General features: G+C 44.9%; 1 protein-coding gene across 3 annotated transcripts in view; it reads left to right on the forward strand.

The window, feature by feature from the left end:
• The window catches only part of GALNT16 (polypeptide N-acetylgalactosaminyltransferase 16), a 74951-nt gene that overhangs the window by 13950 nt on the left and 39575 nt on the right, over positions 1-21426 (forward strand). Inside the window, exon 1 of one of the 3 annotated variants that reach the window (XM_014942023.1) lies at positions 13231-13260. The exons of the other annotated variants lie outside the window; for them this stretch is intronic. Coding sequence (XP_014797509.1) covers positions 13246-13260 — 15 coding nt within the window. The 5' untranslated portion in view covers positions 13231-13245. Of the gene's footprint in view, positions 1-13230; positions 13261-21426 lie in introns of those variants that run through there. 3 annotated transcript variants of the gene reach the window in all.

A 21426-nucleotide genomic window follows, 5' to 3' on the forward strand; every position in this document is an offset into this window, starting at 1 on the left:
TTAAATATCCAGGAAGTTGCTAAACCGAGTCTTGTGGCAGATTCATTAAGGCTAAGTAAATTTTGAGGATCTATGTTGCATTATCAATTTTCTTGCCTAACTTTCTGTTAATGCTTTTACAATTCCTCTAGAAATACACCTCCCACTGCTGTATTTAAGTTAAGTTGCCGGCCCTGTGTGAAGCTTTAATTGTGGTCCTGTGGCAAGGACAGCCATGAAGCATGTGGCCAGGAGGTTATTTTGAGTCATTAAAGGCAATTCATATCTTTCCAGTCTTGAGTAGGTGAGTTGAATTTGAATGGAAAATATTTCGATCTAGATCAGAATTTGCTTTAAGATATAAATTTAATATTTTTCTGCCCATGCTAAATTCCTGTATTGTTGTCATTGTCCCATTCCCCTGCCCTGACTGTAACCCTGTGTGCTAGGGGAGCGCGTAGCCTGGCTCACAGCTGGAGGTGTATCTCCATGGCAGACTCCTCTTGTACGTTAGGGACTTGTTTTGGGGCTCTTCTGGGATGGGACAGTGAAGCAAGGCGACCTGTTGATTAGTAGGGGCTGTTAGGAGCTGCCACAAGCCTCCTTGGAGTTACCAGTTGCCTTGCCATGCTTTTCTGAGTGATTTGCACATCAAAGTCACGCAGCCTGAGATCTCCCCTACGTCTTGTTCTCCACCCAGACATCACATACAGCCTGCCCTGCTTCATCTCTTCTGAACTGAAAAGACAGCCTCTGTCCAAGGGAGTTTTTAACTTCCATAGATGTGTAAGATAAAGAGTTGGGTAGAGAAAACATTCTCCCCCCGCCCCCGCTTCCCTGATGTAGACCTGAGATGGAGCCTCAATCTTTGCTGAAAGGAAAAAAAGAAGAGGGAAAAAAAAAAAAGATATGTTCATTATAACCTCTGGTTATTAACTCTAATTAAAATACCAGTGAAGCCAAGACAGCTTGGATATCAACTCTGTACCAATATGAATTCAAAGAGCTTTGCACTGGATTCAAGCTACTACCCAGAGACAATTAAAACTTGGTTTGTCCTGCGGTAGCTGCTGTTGTAACTGACTCTACCTCATTCTTGTTAGGGTTTCACTTGCCTTGGTGGTTTGGGTCATCTCTCTGCCCTCTGATTTCTATGTGGTCAGTGATGGGTTGGCCACTTAAAAACTGCTTTGGCACTTCCCATAACCTGAGGGGGCTGAGTTAGCTTAGGGGGGGATAAATTTGGCCTGTGTCTGAAGTGGTTGAGAACTTTCCACCCCTTCGATTACCCTGAGTGCCAGCGCAGGTTTTGGTGTGCATTTTTTAGTGTGAGTTCCTTTTGCGGGAAAAAGCAGCATTTGAAGATAAGCCACTGGCAGCCGAAGTGGGGAGACAGGTTAGAAAAATCTTCTAAATGATTCCTGTATGTGCAAATGTTAATCATTAAACCTGTTACCGCTTAACAGCGTGACTTCTTGTCATGATAAGCTGCCCCTCCAGGCTGAACAGGAATAAATCTCAGGGTGTTTGCTGAGCTCTGGGAGCTGGACTTCAGCCTCTCCCACCTCAGCCCTAATACCGAATGGGGTTTAAGCACTCCTTAGCGGGCTGTGGTGGCAACCCATGTGGCAGTGGGGCTCCCTGGGGCTGCTGCTGCTTCCTCAGGCTTAACTCTGTCTTTGGAGAGTTAAATTCTCAAATTTATCAGTGTAAATTGAGGTTCCCCATGTCATGTTGTTTTTAATGCCGAGTGACATCCGTAACCAGCGTCTGGATTCTCGTTCTGTGCTCAGAGCAGTAGCCCGTGTGATTTGCTCTTCGTAGGGGGGAAGAATACACCGCAGGCACTTTAATCGTTCTCTCTGCAGAAAAGACAGTGTTTGCATCTGGGAACACGCTCCTGGCATTTGTAGCATGCATTCATTTTTCGTCTTGCTACCATGTTCTTAGAGCAGACAACAGGAACGTGAGTGCCTGCATGCTGAAACGCTTAATATTCCTGTCCGGTGGCACAAGTTGTGACAGGCAATGCCATCTGACTGGGCATATGGCATAACTTTTCACCACAAGTTATTAATAGTCATGTGCGAAAACAAGTGGCAGCATCTACCTTTGTAGGAGCAGAACTTTGCAAGGATGAATTCAGCCAGTTGTACTCATTTGCCCCCAAAATAAGTGTCTGAATGTAGGACATCACTGCTGTAGACGTTGAGAAGGTTTATGTGACTGATTCAGACTCTAGCAGTCTGGACAACATCAGTTGGATGATGAAAAGTCACAAATGGATGATTAGGCCTTTACCACCATTGTTTTGGCCAGTGTTATTGGGTAATATTTGTTGCTAGTAATTCTGTAATGCAGGCAGGTGATGCTTAGCAGTCTAAGGCATGAGGGCCCTGGGGTACAGCCTGCACCTGAGCTGGATAACCCATTCTGCCAGGCAGGCTGGAGACCTTCTCTCCTGATCAGAGAGGTGAGGAGCAGTGTTTCTGGGGCAGCAGCAGCAATATGCCACCTCAAGAAGGCTCCTAACAGCCACAGGCAACTCCAGGTCTCTAGGGAAGGCTGTCCCATTTGACATACACTTGCTATTGCTTCTTGAATGTCTCCAAACCCAGAGAAGTTGTGGACACCTCATTCCTGAAGGTGTTCAAGGTCAGGCTGGACGGGGCTTTGAGCAACCTGCTCTAGTGGGAGGTGTCCCTCCCCATGGCAGGGGGGTTGGAATTTCATGTTCTTTAAGGTCCCTTCCAACTTGAACCATTCTATGAGTCTGTATGGGACCGGGACAGAATTGGTTCTTCAGAGTGGCTCTGCGCTGTAGGCAGAAATGGGCTTTATGGAGTTACTTGAGGGGGAAAAAATGGCCAAAATGAAAACCCCTGATGATGTAAAGGAAAGACCTTTGCTCCTGAGAAGAGTGGGGGGAAAAATCTCATGTTCCCTGTAGTCTGTGCTTCCAGAAGAGCTATTTGCAGTTCTCCTGCCAGTTCAATACCGCCAGCATTACCAAAGCACACATGAAAAACAGATGTGTGGGAATGTCTTCAGTGTCATTTAGAGGGCAGCTCAGCTCTCTGTCCTCTGGACACACACCGAATCTGGCAAGGAGGAAGGTATTTATACTGTGCTTTAGTAAGTCTTGACCTAAAAGAACTTGTCATTGTGTGTTTCTCAAAACCCTGTTAATTAAAAAAAAAAAAGTCTTAGTTTTTCATTAAATTGATTTGGTGCATTTCTGAGAGTGCGAAGGTGAAAAGCAATATACTCCTTGGTTACCTGAACTAGTTTATGGGAACTTGGAGGAGCTTCCTTCATACTCACTGCAGATGAGAAAGATGTATGAAGAGGCCTGGGGTGCAAGAACTTTTATCTTTAGTATGTGTTCCTAGTGTAGGGTGAGTATGGAAGTATTCAAATATATTTAAAACATGTGAATGTTTGCTGAAATCTACGATGTTAATAGTATCTTTCTCACCTTGTCATTTCAGCTATTTGAGTTTATTAGGAAAAAAGACAGGGTTTTTTTGTATTTCCTCTTTACACCTCTAGTGGTGGTTATGTCAGTCATAGAAAATGGAGACGTTAAAATAACTGTGTCATCCAGGCAGCTTCCCTGCAGATGTCAATGCCTCTTGTAGCAAAAGCCCACACTATCTCTTGGAGCCTTTTGCTTGTTTGGGGAGGTTCAGAAACCATCCAATAGTTCTTCATTCCCTTTGTCCTGTTAAAGAGGTCAACAATTTAATATGCAGGGTGCACAACGCTGTGGTTTTAGTCTGTACTGAGCCAGATGAAACACTCAAGGTCCGAAACCAGAATGAGATTATCTAAGGATGCTGGGATTATAGGGTAGGATTCAGTGTCACTGGGCAGGAGCTGGCTGCTGCTTGCTGTGGAAGGAGCTCAGCCACATCCCCTTCTTCGAAGATGTGTGATTTGGGAGGAGAGGACTGCTGTTAGGGAGGCCTGTCTGCTCCTCCACAGCTGATTTAAGAGCCTGCCTCCCAGTCAGGCAAGGGAAATGCTATCAATCAGTGGAATTTCTCCTAGTGTATTAAGTGGCCCAGCCTAATGGTGTTACCACAGAGAGCAGCGGATAGAGGATGGTTTTCTTTGAACTTTTTTTTTTTTTTTGCTGCCTGGGGAAGGGGCTGCTCCCATCTGATTGAGCTGCTAGGCAGCCTGAGTTCTCTCTGCTGGTCAATAAACAGAAACTGCTGCTTTATGCACCAGAACAGGGGTTACTGCCTGCTATAGTTATGACTTAGTTTCTAGTGTCAGATTAGTTAGGACTTAGATATTGCACTGAGCCAAGGGTCTATCTGCTAAAGATGCACAGGCTGAAAGTGATCCGTATTTCTACATCAAATAGATTTGTAGTGGCATCTGTTCTGCCCAATGATTTTTACAGGGGAAATGGTCCAGAGACAGTAAGATTGAGACGCTTCAATTGGTACTTTTGGTAATAATTTTTTTTTTGTGTGTGTGTTGACACGTTTGGTTCACTTGACTCTTCAGAAATGTGGTAAGTGCTTAAGCATCTTCTTTTACAGATCAAGAGTCTGAGGGAGGCTCAGAAAGGTTAAAGTCTTGATCTGCACTGATTGCTCAGGCTCCGTTGAGTTTCTCTTTGAATGTCTTTCCCACCGGGTGTTTGACTGACATCCCTTTCTTCAGAGCTTCAGTGCAAACAGTCATGGCTGTTTTACAGGGAAGGGAGGTGGAAGAAGGAAAAGTGAGGTGAATATACCCCGCTGATGGGGACACAGCGCCAGCAGCCTTGCACCCCCCAAGGATGATGCCTCTCCTCTTGGAGTGTCTTTGGGGTGAAGCATCAGGAGTGCTCAGGTCTCTGTTTGCAGGTGTGACATCTTGCAGTGCTGCACGGTGAAGGCCCTTGTAATGAGCTGCTCGAACAAGGCAAATGGTAATGAGTTGTCCAGGGATGGTGCATTGGCTCCTGCCAAGCAGAAGGAAGTGTCACTCTGATTTGTGCTTACCTGGCTACGCAACTGAATTTTACCCTTGAACTGAGTTCCTGGGTAAGATAAAACCCCTCGGGTGAGACGCATGCCGTTTGCACGGGGTTCTTAATTAGAAGAATTCATCATAAACACAGGCATCTTTCTCTTGTTAATGTGGCAGGGGATAGAGATTAATTACATCAGCAGAAATATGTCTGTTGTTGTTTACTATTTCTATGAAATGTGGCAGTCCTTGGTGTCTGCAGACAGAGATGAGGTTCTGTATGATATTGCTGTGCTGTCACTATTATGCTTTTGATTATTTAATGAATTACTACTTTTGTGTTGAGGCTGCTCCACAAGGCTTGCTATCTGCTGATCAGAGGATGCTTAAAACTTGCATATTCAAAAAATTCTAGATCTGCAAATAAAGACAGAAAATCATGGCATGTTTAGATTTTTTAATAGCACCCCTCTACTGAAATATCCATGTTCTCCTTTCCCATACTGCCACTAGCAAAGTGGATAGAGGGCAAGCAGATAATTTACTATGATAATTTCAAAATTAACAGTTTAGTTTGGGGCACAAGTAGATCTTGCATCCTGTTTCTCTCCCCGTTGTCCTTCCGCCCCCTCCAGTTCAGCTGGCCAAGGGATGCCATTTTGAAAGTGTCTGGCTGTGAAGAGTTTAGGAACTGGAGATCAAAATTACTTGCTGAGTTCTTCTATGTGAAACCTAGCTTCCAGCACCAAGGATTAATTGCTTACATTCAGGTTTTGAAGGGTCTATGTTTCTCACGGAGAATAATACAAGAGTGACTTTCTGGCTCCAAAGCACGTAAGCATCATTTGAAATGCTTGCCAGTGGGGTGCAGCAGGACTCTCCTCTGAAGCTAGCAGGACAATTAGACCACTGGAGAGTTGGTTTTGATGGGGTTTTTTTGACCAGTTTTGCCCATCTATCTCCTCAAGGAAATTTTCTTTTAGCTAGTTTGTCTCCTTTCTTCCTCCTCAGATGGTATCATGGTATAAACAGACTGCTGAGGAGAAGTGTTTCCTTCCCCTGTCTAAAAACAAAGCGAACATATGGAAGCTGTCTCACAGAGACAAGTTTTGGGTCCTCTCCTGACTTGGCAAAGACTTTGCTGTCACCCCAGGAGCCTTGAGGAGCAACACCAGCGTGGTAGGCAAAGGCAGAAAGGGATGCCTACCTAGATGGCTTACAGGAAGAAGGGACAAAGCGTGTTTGGGGAGATCCATGTTGTAGCAGCTGGGTACACACCTATGCTGCGCTAGGCCAAATCCCACTCTGGCTCTCACACTAGGCAGAAGCTGTGATTTTCAGCTGCTTCTGTCTTCTAAGCACAAAAGCAAGGAGATCTGTGGTATGACTAGAGAAGGGACAAGTGTTTGTCCATATATTTAATTAAGACACTTCAGCAAGTGCTTTATTGCAGATGTTCTCCGCACACTTCTTGCACTTTCCTTTGGGGATTAAAGCATTAAGAAATCTTCATCCCCTTGTCTTCTGTATTCTCGTGTCATGAGTTAGGGATGAAAGTGCTTCTTCTCCTAAATATGATCTGATGGAAGGTTTATTTATTTCACTATGAGGGTTTTCAAGTTTAAGTGATCATTAAGTTGGAATTTAAGGAAATATCTCAAAATGAAGGAGGGTAGAACAAGCATTTCTGCTCATCCTTTTTTTCAAGTGTGCAGTGCCTGTCACTCTCAGAAGAGGAACAGACTGTTGAGGAATTGTTAAGATGCTTGAAGAGTCACTGACCTGTGGGCTTTGCTGCCTTTTCTGTCCAGAAAAATAAAACCCCAGAGTAGTTTCTGTGCAGGATTTTTAATGTCTAGCTTGCAGTTTGGGGGCCTGGACATGAATGATTTTAAGATCTGTTGCATGTCTCAGGACAAGAGTTACAGACCCTTAGAAGATACAAGAATTTAGTTGAAGTAGGTAAGAATTTACTGACAATCCATAGCTTATTGGATTCCTCTGTGTAAAATGTCTTTACAGCACTGAGGATTAATTGATTAAACTCTTGTCTAGAAAATTTTATTCTTTAATATATGAGAAATGTAAAATCGCCTTACTGGCTCAAAAAAGCGTAAAACCAGGAGTTTAAAGTGGCTGTTGCCAGGTAGAGAATACTGTTATCTGTTTTTAATTACAGGACAATATCTTCCTTACAAAGACTTGGATTTACTTTTTTTTTTTAATCCGTATGGTGAATGGAAGCAGTTAAATAAACACTTTGAGTTTTGAGATTCACAAGGTCTTCAGATGAAAGATGTGGGTAGATGTGGGGGAAGTAGGTGTCTTATGAAGCTGTTTCCTGCTTTGCAGCTCTCCCTTTGAGCTGAAATGGAAAGGAGGTGTTAATCACTTCCCAAGGGCTCCGCAAGACATTGCTGCGGTCTTGTGAACATCATTGATTGTGTCCTCCAAAAGATCTTGCTGGGGCCATGCAGGTGAAAGAATGGATGGACAGCTGTGGTAGCTTGCTGAAAGAAGCAAGAATATTTGATTTAAGTGCTTGCAGGCACTGTTCCTCTTGCTCTGTTAAGGCACTAATCTTGTATTTTGCTCTGCAGGTTGCCATGATCAGCTGTTCCATTCCTCCAGATTTTGCTAGCTGTCAGTAGGGATGGTCCTTGGAAGGTCAAGAAACACAGGAGGAACTGGTTGTATCAAGATATCCCTCCATCTGTCTGCATGTGATGCTTGTGTTTCTTTGTGCCTGTGTACTGCCTCTCTTTTGAGCTGTGAAAGGGGCAGAGTACAGCCCCATACTAGCAGGAGATGGGAGCTCTGCTGGGTCACGAGAGGCCTGGGTGCATGAGGTCATCTTCTACTAACCGGGCTGAGAAGACACTGAGGGATGCAAGGTGTATTTGGAGGGAGTGTGAGGGGAAACATGAGGAATGAAAGCCAAATTGGTCTCTACCAGATGCTGGCTGTGGTCCTTAAGGAAAAGCTTTTTGCTCTGTTGCCACTGATGTTTGTACTCAAGGTTAAAGCACTTGAGCAGAGGTGAAGACACCATTTTGGGAATGTTTTGCTTCAAATGGGTTGACTGCAAAAGGAATTCTTGTTGTTAGCCTGATATTAACCAGGGGCTATGAAGGGGATGATGACTGTGTTACTTGCCTGGTATCATGGAAGTGTGCAGTGAAGGGTGACATTATGTCATTATCAACTAAAAGAAGTTGAGGGAGTTCCTTTCTGTCTTGGTTTAAAACTTGTTGCTTCACACAGGCTAACACAATGCTCTGGGAAGAGGCTGAAGGGGTGCATGCGTGTGAGAAAACAAAGGATGGGGATGGGTTCTCTGTACCTGCTTTTCCCACTTGCTGCTTCCCTCCAAAGTTGGGAAATTGGTTCTGGCCTATTGCTCTTGATGTTATAACAGAAGGAGTCTGTTCAAGGCACATCTGATGGGTGCTGGAGTGCTTGTATCAGCTGTCACCTGTTAAGATGTTATCGGGTTAAAGATGGTTGTTTGCTGGGGTGGTTGCTGCACCCCCAGCTCCAGTTCAGCACTGAGTGGAGGAACTGGGAGGAAAGGTGCCATTTGGACTCACAGTCCTCAGTTCGGCACCGAGAGCTGCTGGAGCAGCCTTGCTGGAAATATCCTTGGAGTTTGAGCCACTGGCCCAAATGCTGGCTCCGTAATCCAGAGAGTGAATACTAACTTGATGGTTGGATTTGATGATCCCAAGGGTCTCTTCCAACCTGAATGATTCTATGATTCTAACCTGGACATAGTCTCACAGCTCTGACTCAGTGCATCTAAGTGACGTGGAATGGGGAGAGCTTGCAGAGGGCCAGGCAGGATGGATGAAGAAAGTTAATTTGAAGGGGAAGTATCTCACAGCCTGGCAAGGTAGGACCAACTTGTTTCCTTGTGCTTTTTTCTCTGCACTCTAGACTTCAGAGAACAGCATCAATTTAAACATCCCTGTAGACTTTCCTCACTTTCAGATGGGGAAAGAAAGGGACATTTTTTTAGGAAACCTGAGGTATGACTACGTGCACAGTTTCTGAACAGGGTTGTCTGGGAGATGTATATGTGTTATTTATGTGGGTGTATATTGACATCCTTGAGGTTCACGTGGCAGCCCAGCTATCAGTGCATACTGTAGTATTTTAATTGTGATAACTTCTGGAGACTTTATTTCAGTACAGAGGATTTTCGTTATCTCTGTACTTTCCTGTTTCATTTAAAGTAGTAATTCAGATCTAGTGTTGCTCCTACTGCTCTGAGTGGTACAAATGAAATGGTGACAAGCTGTTTGACTTTCTGAGCAAAAACCACTGTAGGTCAGAGGGATGCCTCCCTCTATGTACCAAGGGAACTGACATACCTACCTGATGAGAGACCAAACCTGATCACTTTGGCTGGTGCACTTCTGTCCCCACCAAGCAGAGCTCTGTCTTGGACACCTTTAGTTTAAAAGTCCCAGAGCCTTCCTGCAGAAAGGGCTGGTAGCAGGCAGCTGCAGGACCCAGCTGCATTCCTTCCTCTTGGGGTTTCTCTTGTCTGAACCATCCCTAAGCAGGACTTGGGGCATCTGAGAGCTGGGGACAAACCAGGTTACAGACCCCTCCTGTATGAGGGTGGGCTTGCCCAAGACTGGATGACTCGTGTACATACTCTGAAATCATCAAGGCAGCAGTGACTTGCAGCAGGTGGAGCCCTCTTTAGCTGGAGATGGTGTCTGAGCCTTGCAGCAGAGGCTCTGCCAGCTGAATGAAACTAGTGAATCACTTTCAACTCCATTGATTAAAACCGCAGTAAATGAGCATTTGCTTGTGATGGCTAAGTGAAGTTGTAGTACCTCAATCCATGAGGTTTTGTTTGATGTTTCTGTGTTCCCAAGTTAATGAGCCTCCTTGAGATAGGTATCTCTTTTCTCTTGACACCTATCATCACGTCTCAGAGCTGGCACAGTAGGATTTGAACTGTGTGACACTGGTTAATGCAGAGATATGAATTGCTGCTGCGTTACCTTTGCTACGGTGCGTGGTCTGTGTCAATTGTCTCTCCAAGGCAGTCATTTTTGAAGCAGTCCATCACGCGCTGCTATTACGCCTTTGGTGAGGAAGATCACTTAGTTTCTGCAAAAAAGAAACATGATTCCTTTCCTAATCTGTGATTAAAGATCGCTGGACTTTTGAAAGATACCTTTTTACTTTTCTTTAACAAAATTATTCATTCTGTTGTGCTGCATGACTGACAAATATATATCAACGACAGGCCTTATCGTCACAGTACAAACCTCTACTGCCTGTGGTTAAGGACTGGTTATTCGTTTGCAGGATCAGATTATCCTCTGTGAACCTGCACACAGAAATGGGTATCGTGCAGCCCTAGCAAATCAGGATGGTAAGGTTGCAAAAATTGATTCGTTTTATGACGGATGTACCTTACCAAGGTTTGATGCTGTGAGACAGTTTTCTACTCTTTCACTTAACTGCTATTTTCTAATGAAAAGTGTGCTGCTAAGGTCTCCTGCTCCATTGGTTGCTAAAGGGTCAGCTTTCTTGAATTACCTGAATGTACCAAGTGGTTGGCTCTTTGGGGAAAAAAAGAAAAGTTTGTGTCAAAGGGATACTTTTTCTGCTTCTGGAAAGATTCTCCCTTGAGTATTCTTGGCTCTGAACATGGCTACAGTTAATTTTATTTGCGGGGAGGTAAATGTCTGACAATCAACTTGTTTCATCTTTTCCAGATTCCTTGGAGTAGCTCCTGAATGACATGCTGAAAACGGAGCTTTTGGCCAATGTATGTTGATATGGCAGTTCTGGAAAACGCCTTTATCATACTTGTGTTAGGGCTTCTGTAAATCACTGCTAGACCTTGGAAGTAGACACTAGCATCAAAGGAAAAGTTGGCTTTACATTGTTTGTGCAGGTCTTGTAAGCTCCTTGTGGCTGAGCTGTTGAGGGAAGAAGCTGAAAGCGGATGCTCATAACAATCTGATGATTGTTCTGAGAAAAGTTAATCACAAGAGCTCCCCAGGGGGGGTAAGGAGGCACAGCAGCATGGCACTCATCAGCGTGGGTGGGTAGCAACACCGTGCCGGGTGCGGGCGTCAGAAAGGGCTTTGGTGAATGAAGTGGGGAGAGCCCTGCAATTGCAGTGGGGTGTGAGGCAGGAGCTGAGCATCTCCTCTCAGCACCCTGCTCCCAGGTAGCAGCACTTTGCGAGTATTAATTTCCTTCTCACGTAACTGGGAACTGGCTCTGTTTGCACTGGATAAGAACATGGCTTTTTGAAAAAAAAAAAACAACAAAACAAACTAAAAATTACTATGGTATTGCTATGGTAACAAACATCTAGAAATGCAGACGAATCTCTGTATCAACAGCAGGCTTAGGCTTTACAGCCTGTGTCCTGGTGGTTGCATATGCCTTCAGAGACGGAAATGATGCTGTAAAGGGAAAACAGGTTTATGTTACCTTGGGATCTTTCCAAATATGAGACCTACAGCAGGTTTATGATACCTTGGGATCTTTCCAAATATGAGACCTACTGCTCCCTCTGAAGCAGGATGGGGGGGAGCGATTGCAAGCTGTTGGTGCGCATCTGTCACAGCCTGTTTGCTACCCACCCAGGCAATGGGAGATGAGGGGCCAAATGCACTTCACAGCAGTGTTATGGCTGAGCAGAAATGGCCGATTATGGGGTTGGAGTTGGAATACCCTGCAGTTTGAGTTTAAGAACAAAAAACTGTTATCGGGTTTTGGGGGGCTTTGACTAGTTGGAGAAGACAAATTCAGTTTGCAATTTGCAGCTTCCAGCAGAATGTTCAACGGCAGGCCTGGGAGAAAGCAAAGGGAGCTCAGCCTCTTTGTTGCCGTGGTGTTTAGTTGTGTGTGTGATGGATCTGGGTCTTGGTTTTTTTTTTTCATTCTTCTTTCCCATTTTTCACTCTGTTAGGGGCAGCATTAAAATCAGTGAAGGAGGAGAGGAGGTGCTAGGAGCAGAGAGCTTTAAGTTTTCTAGCCAAGATAGAGCAGGTTCTTCCAAAGGACCCCTAAAGCATGGGGTGTCTAGGTAACTCAGATAGCTGGCTTCCCTTCCACAAGCATCTCCTGAAAAAAATAGGGCAGAACTGGGCAATAGGACAGGAGAAAAAGGGAAGGAATTTCCACCAGGGCAATTAGAGGTGTAAGGGACCCTGCTATAATTGTGGAGGTTGGTATTAGGAGAGAAGACCTGTCCTGAGAAAGCCTGGCTTTGAAGAGGAGAACAGACCTCAAGATGTTGCCTTCTAAAAGAGGTCTTATTTCCCTGCAGCTGTCCTTGAGGGATGATCCTGAATGTGAAAAGGCAGCTGCTTCTTGTAATGCTGGGATATCTCTGGCTTGCTGCTGCTGCAGCTCCCCTTGGGACCACCTTTTCGTGCTGACTACCATTTCTGGCTTCAAATTAGTTGAAGGTACTGAGTGTGAGATATCACTGGTGGCTTGATATGGGCGCTTTTGGCATGCCACTTGTTTCTGTTCTACCTTTGCATGTGATTGCAGGGAAGCAAGGGAAGAACTCCAGGGAGCTCACTCTCCTGCATCAGGGCATGTGTTGGCACATAGTTATGCGCAGTCGTGCCAATTAATGCTGGTATTGGACATGCATGGTAAAACTAGCTCTGCGCTGACACTTGGTCAAGATTGCCCTCTGTGTGAAGTGCTTGACTCTACAACCTTAAATAGGCCTTTTAATGTTGGTTTGGGGTAGAGGCGGCAAGGGAGAGGGTTGAATGAGGTAATATGTATATTGACAGACGGTGAAGCGCCCTTCAACCAAGGTAGATGAAGTCCTGAAGGATGTGCTCATGTAAAAGTTCAGTACATCTGCTTAAATGTCTGTTAATTATGGAGAAACACTGAAAAGTGCTGTCCTGGCAGTTGGCTGGATCCTGAGCAGTGAATGTTGCTCAGTGGGCATGGAGCTGCTGTGCACACTCTGGCTCACACCCTGTGGCTGCAGAGGTCTTGGTGGGAACTGCCTTTGTGCTAATCAAAACTAAGATTTGAAACGTTAAATGCATTGTATTCAGTAGGAGGTGCTGCTCTGCTGAAGAGTTCTGTTCTTCGTTGGGTGTGCTGCTGGTCAGGCCATCTTCAGCAGTGGCAGGGACAGATGCCACCACACAGGACATGCTGGTGAACACACTGCCCGGGTGCTGTCACTCCGTGGTCCTACCACATTCAGAGTCATTCTGTAGAACACCTTTTCCCTCCAGCCAGCTACAGTAAGAAATGCTTATTCCAGACTGTGTAATGCAGAGTTACAAGGTAATTCCTCTTTCACATTCACCTTTTGTCATTTCAGGGTAGGCTTCCCATGTCTTGTTTCCTCTCTAACAGTCCTTTCAAGTTTTCTGATGGTTGGTTTTATGGTTTGTTTGGGCTTTTTTTAAGTTTATTTCGTGATATCTTTGGTGCTGTCTGTCCCCACACTTGGAACCACAGCTCTGCTTTTGATTTTATGACTTCTTTTAAACCTACTTTGAACAAACCTGTCAGCACGTTTCCTTTGTTTGTGTTTGTTCATCTCCATGTTCCTTTCTGGAGCCAGAAATGCTAAAACCCAACAGGAGCAAGCCAGTAAATGTGAAGAATGTCTCAACATCTTTTTCTATTTGGGAGAAAATGAATTGTGTTGTAGACTTCATGTCTCTAACAAGCTGTATTGCATTTAACCTTTACCTTGCCACCACAACTTCCAGCTAGAAATTTATACATTTATTTGTCTTCTGGGTAATGCAGGCTATTTAACAACATATTGCCATTTTCCAGGGCAGATCAAAGTACGGACAAAGGGAAAGGTCAGTGTGTTAAACAGTTTAATTTTTCCAATAGGTGAAAATAAAATAATGAGCGTGAATGACTGAAAGGCAGTGGAAAACTGGGGCCTCGATAAGTGCTCTGTGTGTGTGTGTGTTTCTCTCTGTTTATGTTTTTGTTGTGGCTGAAATCCTGTCCTGCTGATGTCACTGGGAATTTTGCCACTGGATTTCACTAGTAATTCACAGCACACTTAGATTTTTACACTGTGTTCTTCTGAAGACAAACAACGCCTCTGTGCTTCACGTTGCTCGCTGCAGAGAGTTACAAGCAGAGCTCATCCTCGTGAGCTACCCTGTGGCTTTCATGGAGCTACGAAAGGACTGAATGTATCTAGGTTTTATTTTTCATTCATACTTAGGAAGGCTGCTGAAGGGCCAGGCAAGATTCTTTGACCATCACAGCACCGGTGGCTTTCTGGAGCTGTGCTCTCACCTCGGTGAAATAAATCTGCGTGGTGAAAAATGCCCCTCCTCTGTGCTCCAGGCAATGGGAGGCAGCTGGGCTGTTCTGCTGCCCAAAGAGATGAATGGAGTTCACTCAGTCCCACTGGTTATACTCCGCTGTCGTACTTTGGAAGAAGAGAATTTTAAAAAGTGCATCCAATAGATGTTGAGAAGGGAAAACTGCCTTCCTTGACAGCATCAGTTATACTCACACAAGGCTGCTCTGGGAAGCCAAAGCCAGCAGCACAGCCCCGGCTATCAGAAACAGACACCCACGTTTTTCTTGCGACACATGCATGAACTTTTAGTTTAAAAACTTGCTCACAGAGTGGAAACTGCTGAGCTGGTGGCTGGGTTGTGAGCCAGGCAGCCGGGGGGGCTGTCAGGAGTGCAGGCTTTGTGTGGTGTGAGGAAAGCGGGGCCGAACTGCAGGGCTCTGGGAGCGTTCTGGAGATGGGATTTGGGCAAGAACTCACTAGTTCAATGTGCGGAGAAAAAGGTCAGACATATATTTTAATAAATGAACTCAAAACCAGTGGTTCCTCTGTCCTGGTTCAAGCGACACAAGATTAATTTCTCTTTTCAGTAACCTTACTTTTCAGTAAGGTCTCTTCTAATGCTTGGGAAAACTGTGCTTTTAGAAGCCATTAGTGTATGAATTTGTGAAAATATTTACTTTATAGCCAGCTATGGTATGTAGGTTTCAAGGTCTCAGTGTTTTCAAGCCTTGCCAGGTGCAGGGATGAGGAAGAGCGAGACCCGGGCACTTGATCCGGGCTGGCCAGGGTTATTTCATACCATGAATGTCACATTCAATATAAATTAGAAAGTTTGTTGAGAAGTTCTCTCTCTCCCTTGATGGCGGTGGTTCAGAGAACTTTTTGCCCCTACACTGGACCCCTGAACCCTTCCCTTCCTGCTGAAGCTGCAGCTCACAGTGTCTGACATTTGCAGTCCCCTGCTGGGAGTGCACAGCTTCCTATTGATAGAATGGGCTGAGTATAACCCTTTTATGTTGATATCCAAATCAATATTGGTTCTTTAGTATTATTAATTATTTAGTCTTATTCTATTTAATTTGTTTATATTTAAACCCTTGGGTTGCCTTGTTTTCCCTGATTTCCCCTTCCTGGGTGGGGAATAGAATAATTGTCTAACCAACAATAAATTGTTGTGGGTTCTTCGAACCATAACATCCCCAAATCTGCCTGCTCAGATTTATGGTTTAGCCAGGCCAAAACCCAGCTATCCCAAGGTTTCTCTGGTGCTGTTGTTGCTGACCACAAGGATTCAAACATTACTTGGTTTGAAAATCCTTCATCTTCACCTTCTGGGTTTTGAATTTGTAGGTATCCACCTTTTTCTCTTCTGCTACTATGGAGGCAAAGCATTATCCTTTCAAAAGAAAAGCTGTGAGTTCTCATAGCCCAGGAGCTGCATCTTTATGAGATAATCTTACGAGACTCGCCATGGAGCTGTGAGCACTGTATGTGTGAAGGCAGATGACGGCTGCCCCTTGTATTGGGTGGGGATTGGCAGAAGAATGGATTTTAAAGATCCCTGCTGGTCATTGCAATCGTTGACTTTCTTTTTGCTGCAGTTTTCACCTGCAGAATGAGACGAGTGCCCGTGTGAGGGACCGTGGGGCTCTGTGCACGGGGAGAGCTGTATTTCTGTGAGCCGTGGTTCTGGCCATCCCTGTCCCGAGTGTATTTCAAGACTGTCAGATGCACGTATTTTTGTGATGCCCGCTTCAGTGGCTCTGCTCTTCTTTATATGCCCAGCTCTTTCTTGGCTGACAGTGATTAAACGGCAGGCTGTTGAGGAGGCCTCTATTAATAATGTGATTGAAGTCCAGAATGACAGAGGCCTGCATAGCGTAACACAGGGGTTTTTCATATTTGACAGGCATATATGAGCCCATTTCATGATTCTTCATTGGTATGCACCATCCTTGATTAAATTTGCTATTGGGGAGGTGAATTTAATGTCTTTGCAAATGGAGGCCCGAGCAGAAGCGGAGAGTGGCTCTGAGGGTCTTGGCAGTTCGAATTGATTGCTGAGTCCTGGAATTGCAGCAATGCAGTAACTGAAAAATTAATCAATTAAAATGGAATATCATTTGGCTCCTAAACAAAATGCCAACAGCCTGATATTCTCAAATCTTCACTGACAAATAGACAATGAGTTTTTCCACTATTAGAAGACAATGTTGCATGCCGCAGGGCTGAATGCACGGCAGAGAAAGTATCTGAGTGAACAAGGTCTTGTGCAGGAGGACTCATTTTTGTAATAAATCATGGATGCATGTGGACTGTCACTACAGAAAGAGCACCAGTACCGTCCCTGGGGATAGATCTCCTGGCTTCGAACCTCTGAAATACAAGTCTGCATTGTGAGCTGAAGGTCATTCTCAAACTTCTCTAAGAAACGAGGTCATGGTGCAGCAGCAGCATGAGGAGTTATATTAAGTCACTTTCTTAAACGCCACTTTGGTTGTTGGTTTATGCTCAAGTTGCATTTTCATATTGGGCCTGGCTGACTCCCAACCAGCGGGTCCTGCCAAGAGCCCTTCTGTGTGAAGTTCACCAGCTAATGAGAGGAAGAGCTGTGTGAAGCATCACGGTAAGTTACCCGACTCGTCAAGGCAGTGCCTTACCCAGGTGTGATCTCCTGGGAAGACAAGCTCCGTGCAGGCTCTGGGGCTGAGGGCCAGCCTCCAGCAGCAGCCTGATGGTATCCCACCCAGCACAAAGGCAGGAGCGTGGCTCCAAAATCATGACTGTTTGAGCAAGACTTGCTAACAGAAATATGTTAGGGGAAAAATCTTTCCTTGCTGGACGATGGGGAGAAATTCCCACCTCCTGCTGTGGGGCTGGGTTTGTCCCCGGTGGGGGTGTGAAATGTCCCCTTGTCTTCCTGGCTCAGCTGCGCCTGTGCATAGTATGTCTGCGGAGTGTGAATGCTGGCTAATTGCAAAACCACACTATTTTACTCTTAATCTTCTAATCTGTGTTTAAAGCTCTTACTCTCGAGGATGAATGATTAAAAAGGTACTTTAACTTCCTTTCTGTAGCCTTAGCAAAAAGCCCTTACTGCGTGATCCTGAAAGCAAACAAAATGAGCCTCAAGCTTAATATAATCAGGTATTTTAATGCTTTGGGTGAGCAGTGCCTGCTCCCCAGTGCTAGCTGACCCCTGCTCATCTCTTAGGTAACTAGTTCACTGCTGACTACGTTAGCAGCTTATGAGGTCTAAAGTTGCTTTCTCTTCTGCGAAAATATCTGTGGCGGCATCTGTCACTCCAGACAGTTGTGATTCACTGGGAGGAAAAGGCTGAATGTAGGTCACTTGGGTTGAAAGGGAGTAGATTAGTACATCAGCAGCGGAGGCACATACACACATTGTGTCTGTGCAGACAGAGTAGGTGGGGGAGTGGGCTTAGAGACACTTTTTATGTGACAGATGTGTTTAATGAAGACCTAGACCACCCTCATTTGAGCTGTCTTATTGGTTACATAGGTGCTACCAGGTAATGGGGAGGGCATCATCTGTCTTGGTACAGAATGCTATGTCAATCTGCCTTGATACAGATGCTCTAAATCGGGGTTCAGCTGACGACTAGAAAGGCTACCGAGCATCTAATGCTTAGAAGACAGAAAACAAACCATTGTGTCTTTTTCTTCTTTGTTTTAATAATTCAAAATCACTTAGAAACCAGGAACATTCTTTACGTATTTAAATGTCTGTGGAGACTGGGGTATTTTTCCAGAAGAAAAAGTGCAACTTCCTATAGTGCCTTTTTTTTCACTCTGAAGGATCTCAGAACAGACTTCTACAAACTGTGTATGTATAACTTTTAGCAGAGGAATATTCCTATATATATACAGTAAGTAACCTAGATGGTTTTTGCTAAGGAGGTTTGCTGTGTGATACTGAACCGATGTCTGAATGCAGTCAGCTCCACATCCATGTGACTGTTGTTTCTGTGTACAAATCCTTAATTCCCAGAGGAGCTATACCCCAGCTACCCGTTGGAATCTCTTTCTGACAATGCTGCTGTTTTAGTGGGAGTGCCAGCATGAGCTGCCTGGTCCCTTAGGTATTCAAAGAGTGTGCTGTCATGTCTGTCTTCTCCCTGACACCAGATGTGGTCATGGATATTTATGGGTAAAGAGAGGTATGCTTGGAAAACAAGGGCTGTTTAGGGGAAAAACAACCCCACAGTCATCACACTCCTCTCTTATCCTCCTCATATTCCTCTCTCAGCAATTTTGAAGACCATCGCCTCAGTATTTTTCAGGGTTTTCTCCACATTGTTTTTCTTCTGGAGAAAAATATAAAAGCATAAAGGTTTCTGTCAGCAAAAATGGCTGTGTTCATTTGGCTGTATTTGCCAAATAGGGAAAACAGGGCTTTGCTCCAGGGAATGAGATGAAGATCAAATGAACGTAGAAGCCAGATGTATGTGTGTCTGGACATGTGGGTGTTTATACAAAATCAATGTATGTGAATGTCATAAATATATTTAAAATAAATTGTAATATGATTTTTCAAATTTGCATAATGGACATCTGTGTGCATTAGACTTCAAACTGAGGGAAGAAATAGGCCTTGGCAACTGCTTCACCTCATCTGGGGTCTGGTTTTCCAGGGTTCTGAGCAGGCTCATTTCCTCAGAGCAGTTTGGAAGAGAGTGCCCTCAGGCATCTATCTTTGAAGGTCTTTTGGCTTCCACTGCTTTGCTTTATTCAACACCCCTAAAAACAAAAGACTAGAGGGATGCCCCAAGGTATCATGTCCCCTCCTTTGAATTGTGGGCAGTGTCTTCCTGCCTCTGGGCAACTGGGCCAGAAAACATTGCACGATCCAGCCCTTGCTAACTGCTCAAGGTCTTTTTAGCATTACATAGTTGGGCCAAAGATGGGCATGCTTTATAGAAGTCATCTCCTGCTATATGTTCTATCTATATATCATATATCTGTCTTGGCCAGCAGTAACAATAGCGTTGTGTGCCTGTCACGTGTGAGGTTGTGTAGTAAATTCCAGCTTCTTGGGTTATCACTCTACAATGAATATGCATCAGGACTGTATTCAGAGCGGAATCCATGTTGGCATGGCTGCCTCAGAAGCAAGATTGTTAGTTCTTAGACATGAAAGCAAGGAGATAGGACCATGGGGGGACAGACACTACCTTTCCATATGCTGAGAAGTTGGATGAGGATGGTGGTGTGTGAAGGTATCAGAGAACCACTGCTTGTGATAGACAGGAGTAGTAACTTAATTGCTCTTAGTTTTTTTTTTTTTGCTGCTTCCCAGTAAACTTTCCCTGCATTGTTTTCCTCTTAAGTTGCCTACTTTCTCACCCAAAACTGCCCAAAAGTTTGTCAAATGATGGCAAGCCTGCTTGAAAGGTAGTGGCCAAGCCTTGTCTATCATCACACCATTGTAACCTGTAAGTCAGCAACCTCCTGTTTTTAAACTCTTCACGCTAACAACCCGTGTCTGCTTGTGACAGCCATCATAGGTGAGCATGATGTTCACCTCATCCAGGCTGTGGGCAACAACGTGGAAAACACTGTGCCATCCTCTGTGTCTCTTGGGGGAGGCTCTGAAAGTAGCATCCAAAAATTTATGGGTGTGGGGAGAACATTGCTGTGGAAACCAAACACAGAAAAACAATTGCTTCTCCTTTCTTGCCTTATACAGGATTTCCACCTTTTCAGGCCAGATGCTTGAGGATACTTTCCTTGTCAACAGCTCAATGTCTGGCAAAACTATGGGAGGGAAAAAGAGAAGAACAAAATAGAAAACATTTGGTGGAATCCCATGACTTCCTAGCCATGAGGCAGGGATGGAGAGAAAGGGTTTCTCAGGACTAAAACAGAAGAGAGCAGAGATGCAGAGGTGGCAGAGAATGGCCTTTGCATGCACAGAAGGCAATAAATGCCAGGGGACAGTGGAAAAGAATAGGGAGGTGGAGAGGCAGCTTGAGCAAGCAGCAGTGCTGGAAAGCAAGCCCCAGCAGACTTTCCCTGCTTCTCACTCCCACCATCCCGTGGTGACTACAGCTCTGTGACAGAGAAATCCTGTGAGCTGGCAACCATGGCATCTTCTCAGAGGGCATTGAAAATACCCTCTGCTGAGGGCCCACCACTGGTCTCTCCAGCCCGATTTGGAACTGGCAGCAGGCCTCAAGACTGTCCAGTGCTGATGGCAGTAGAAAATCTCTTGAGACCAATTAGCTGGCGTGGGAGCTAATCAATTCAAGTTGCTTTGCTGCTTCCACTGTGTTACTCCAGTTTGTGCAGGCCACAAACAAAACATTCAAATCGGTCTCTGAGCTCCTCTGTCAGCACTTGCACTTCCCGAAGAACAGAGATGGTTCTATTTAACTGTGGTAATTTTTATTAACACTTCATAACAGAAGTTCCATAGGAGCATGGTTCCTAAACCACATTTAAAATGCTTTACACAGTTAAACAAAGCATGAATAAAATAGGCCCTGTGCTGTCAGGCACAGCCTTTTAAAGTATTTTGAGCAATTTTTCAGAGAAGTGTACAGACTATTTCATAAGACACAGCAGGAGCCATGTGCACACTGGGACTCCTAAACCCAACTGGAAATGCAACACGCCCTCTAAAACAAATGCTTTTGGTAGCAGGCATTCAAGAGATGATACTCTAGATGGACTGAACCTGCAAGGTAGCTTGCTCCCTGGGCAAACAGGATCTCCTGGGAATTTCTTGGGAGTTGCTGCAGCTCTCAGGCCTTCCCTGTTTGTGCTTTTTGCCGTTCAGAGCTCATCCTTGTGCCAGCCTATGGGTTACAGAGCTGAGCAGCCTCCCCAAGCACTGCTGTGCTCCCCAGTATCTGGTTGCTGGTGGTGGTGCTGTGCTGTCCTACCCTGCAGAGGTGACTTGGCCCTGGTCTTTGCTCTGAGGGAAGAGGATTTGCTCAGCCAGCAAGGTTATAGCTCAACCCAGTGGGCTGAAGCTGGCATTAGACCAGTTCAGAAGGGAAACCTTCAGCAGTATGTGAGGCTGAGGCAGTGGGATAATCAAAGCGGGGCGTCCAGAGGGAGGAAGGTTTGGTGAGGTTGTTCCTCCCTGGCTTGCTTTCATCAATTTCATCAATTAGACCTTCCTGGTCAGTTAATTCTTCCAG

This window comes from Calidris pugnax, unplaced genomic scaffold, assembly GCF_001431845.1.
Source record: "Calidris pugnax isolate Ruff unplaced genomic scaffold, ASM143184v1 scaffold56, whole genome shotgun sequence".
Taxonomy (NCBI): domain Eukaryota; kingdom Metazoa; phylum Chordata; class Aves; order Charadriiformes; family Scolopacidae; genus Calidris; species Calidris pugnax.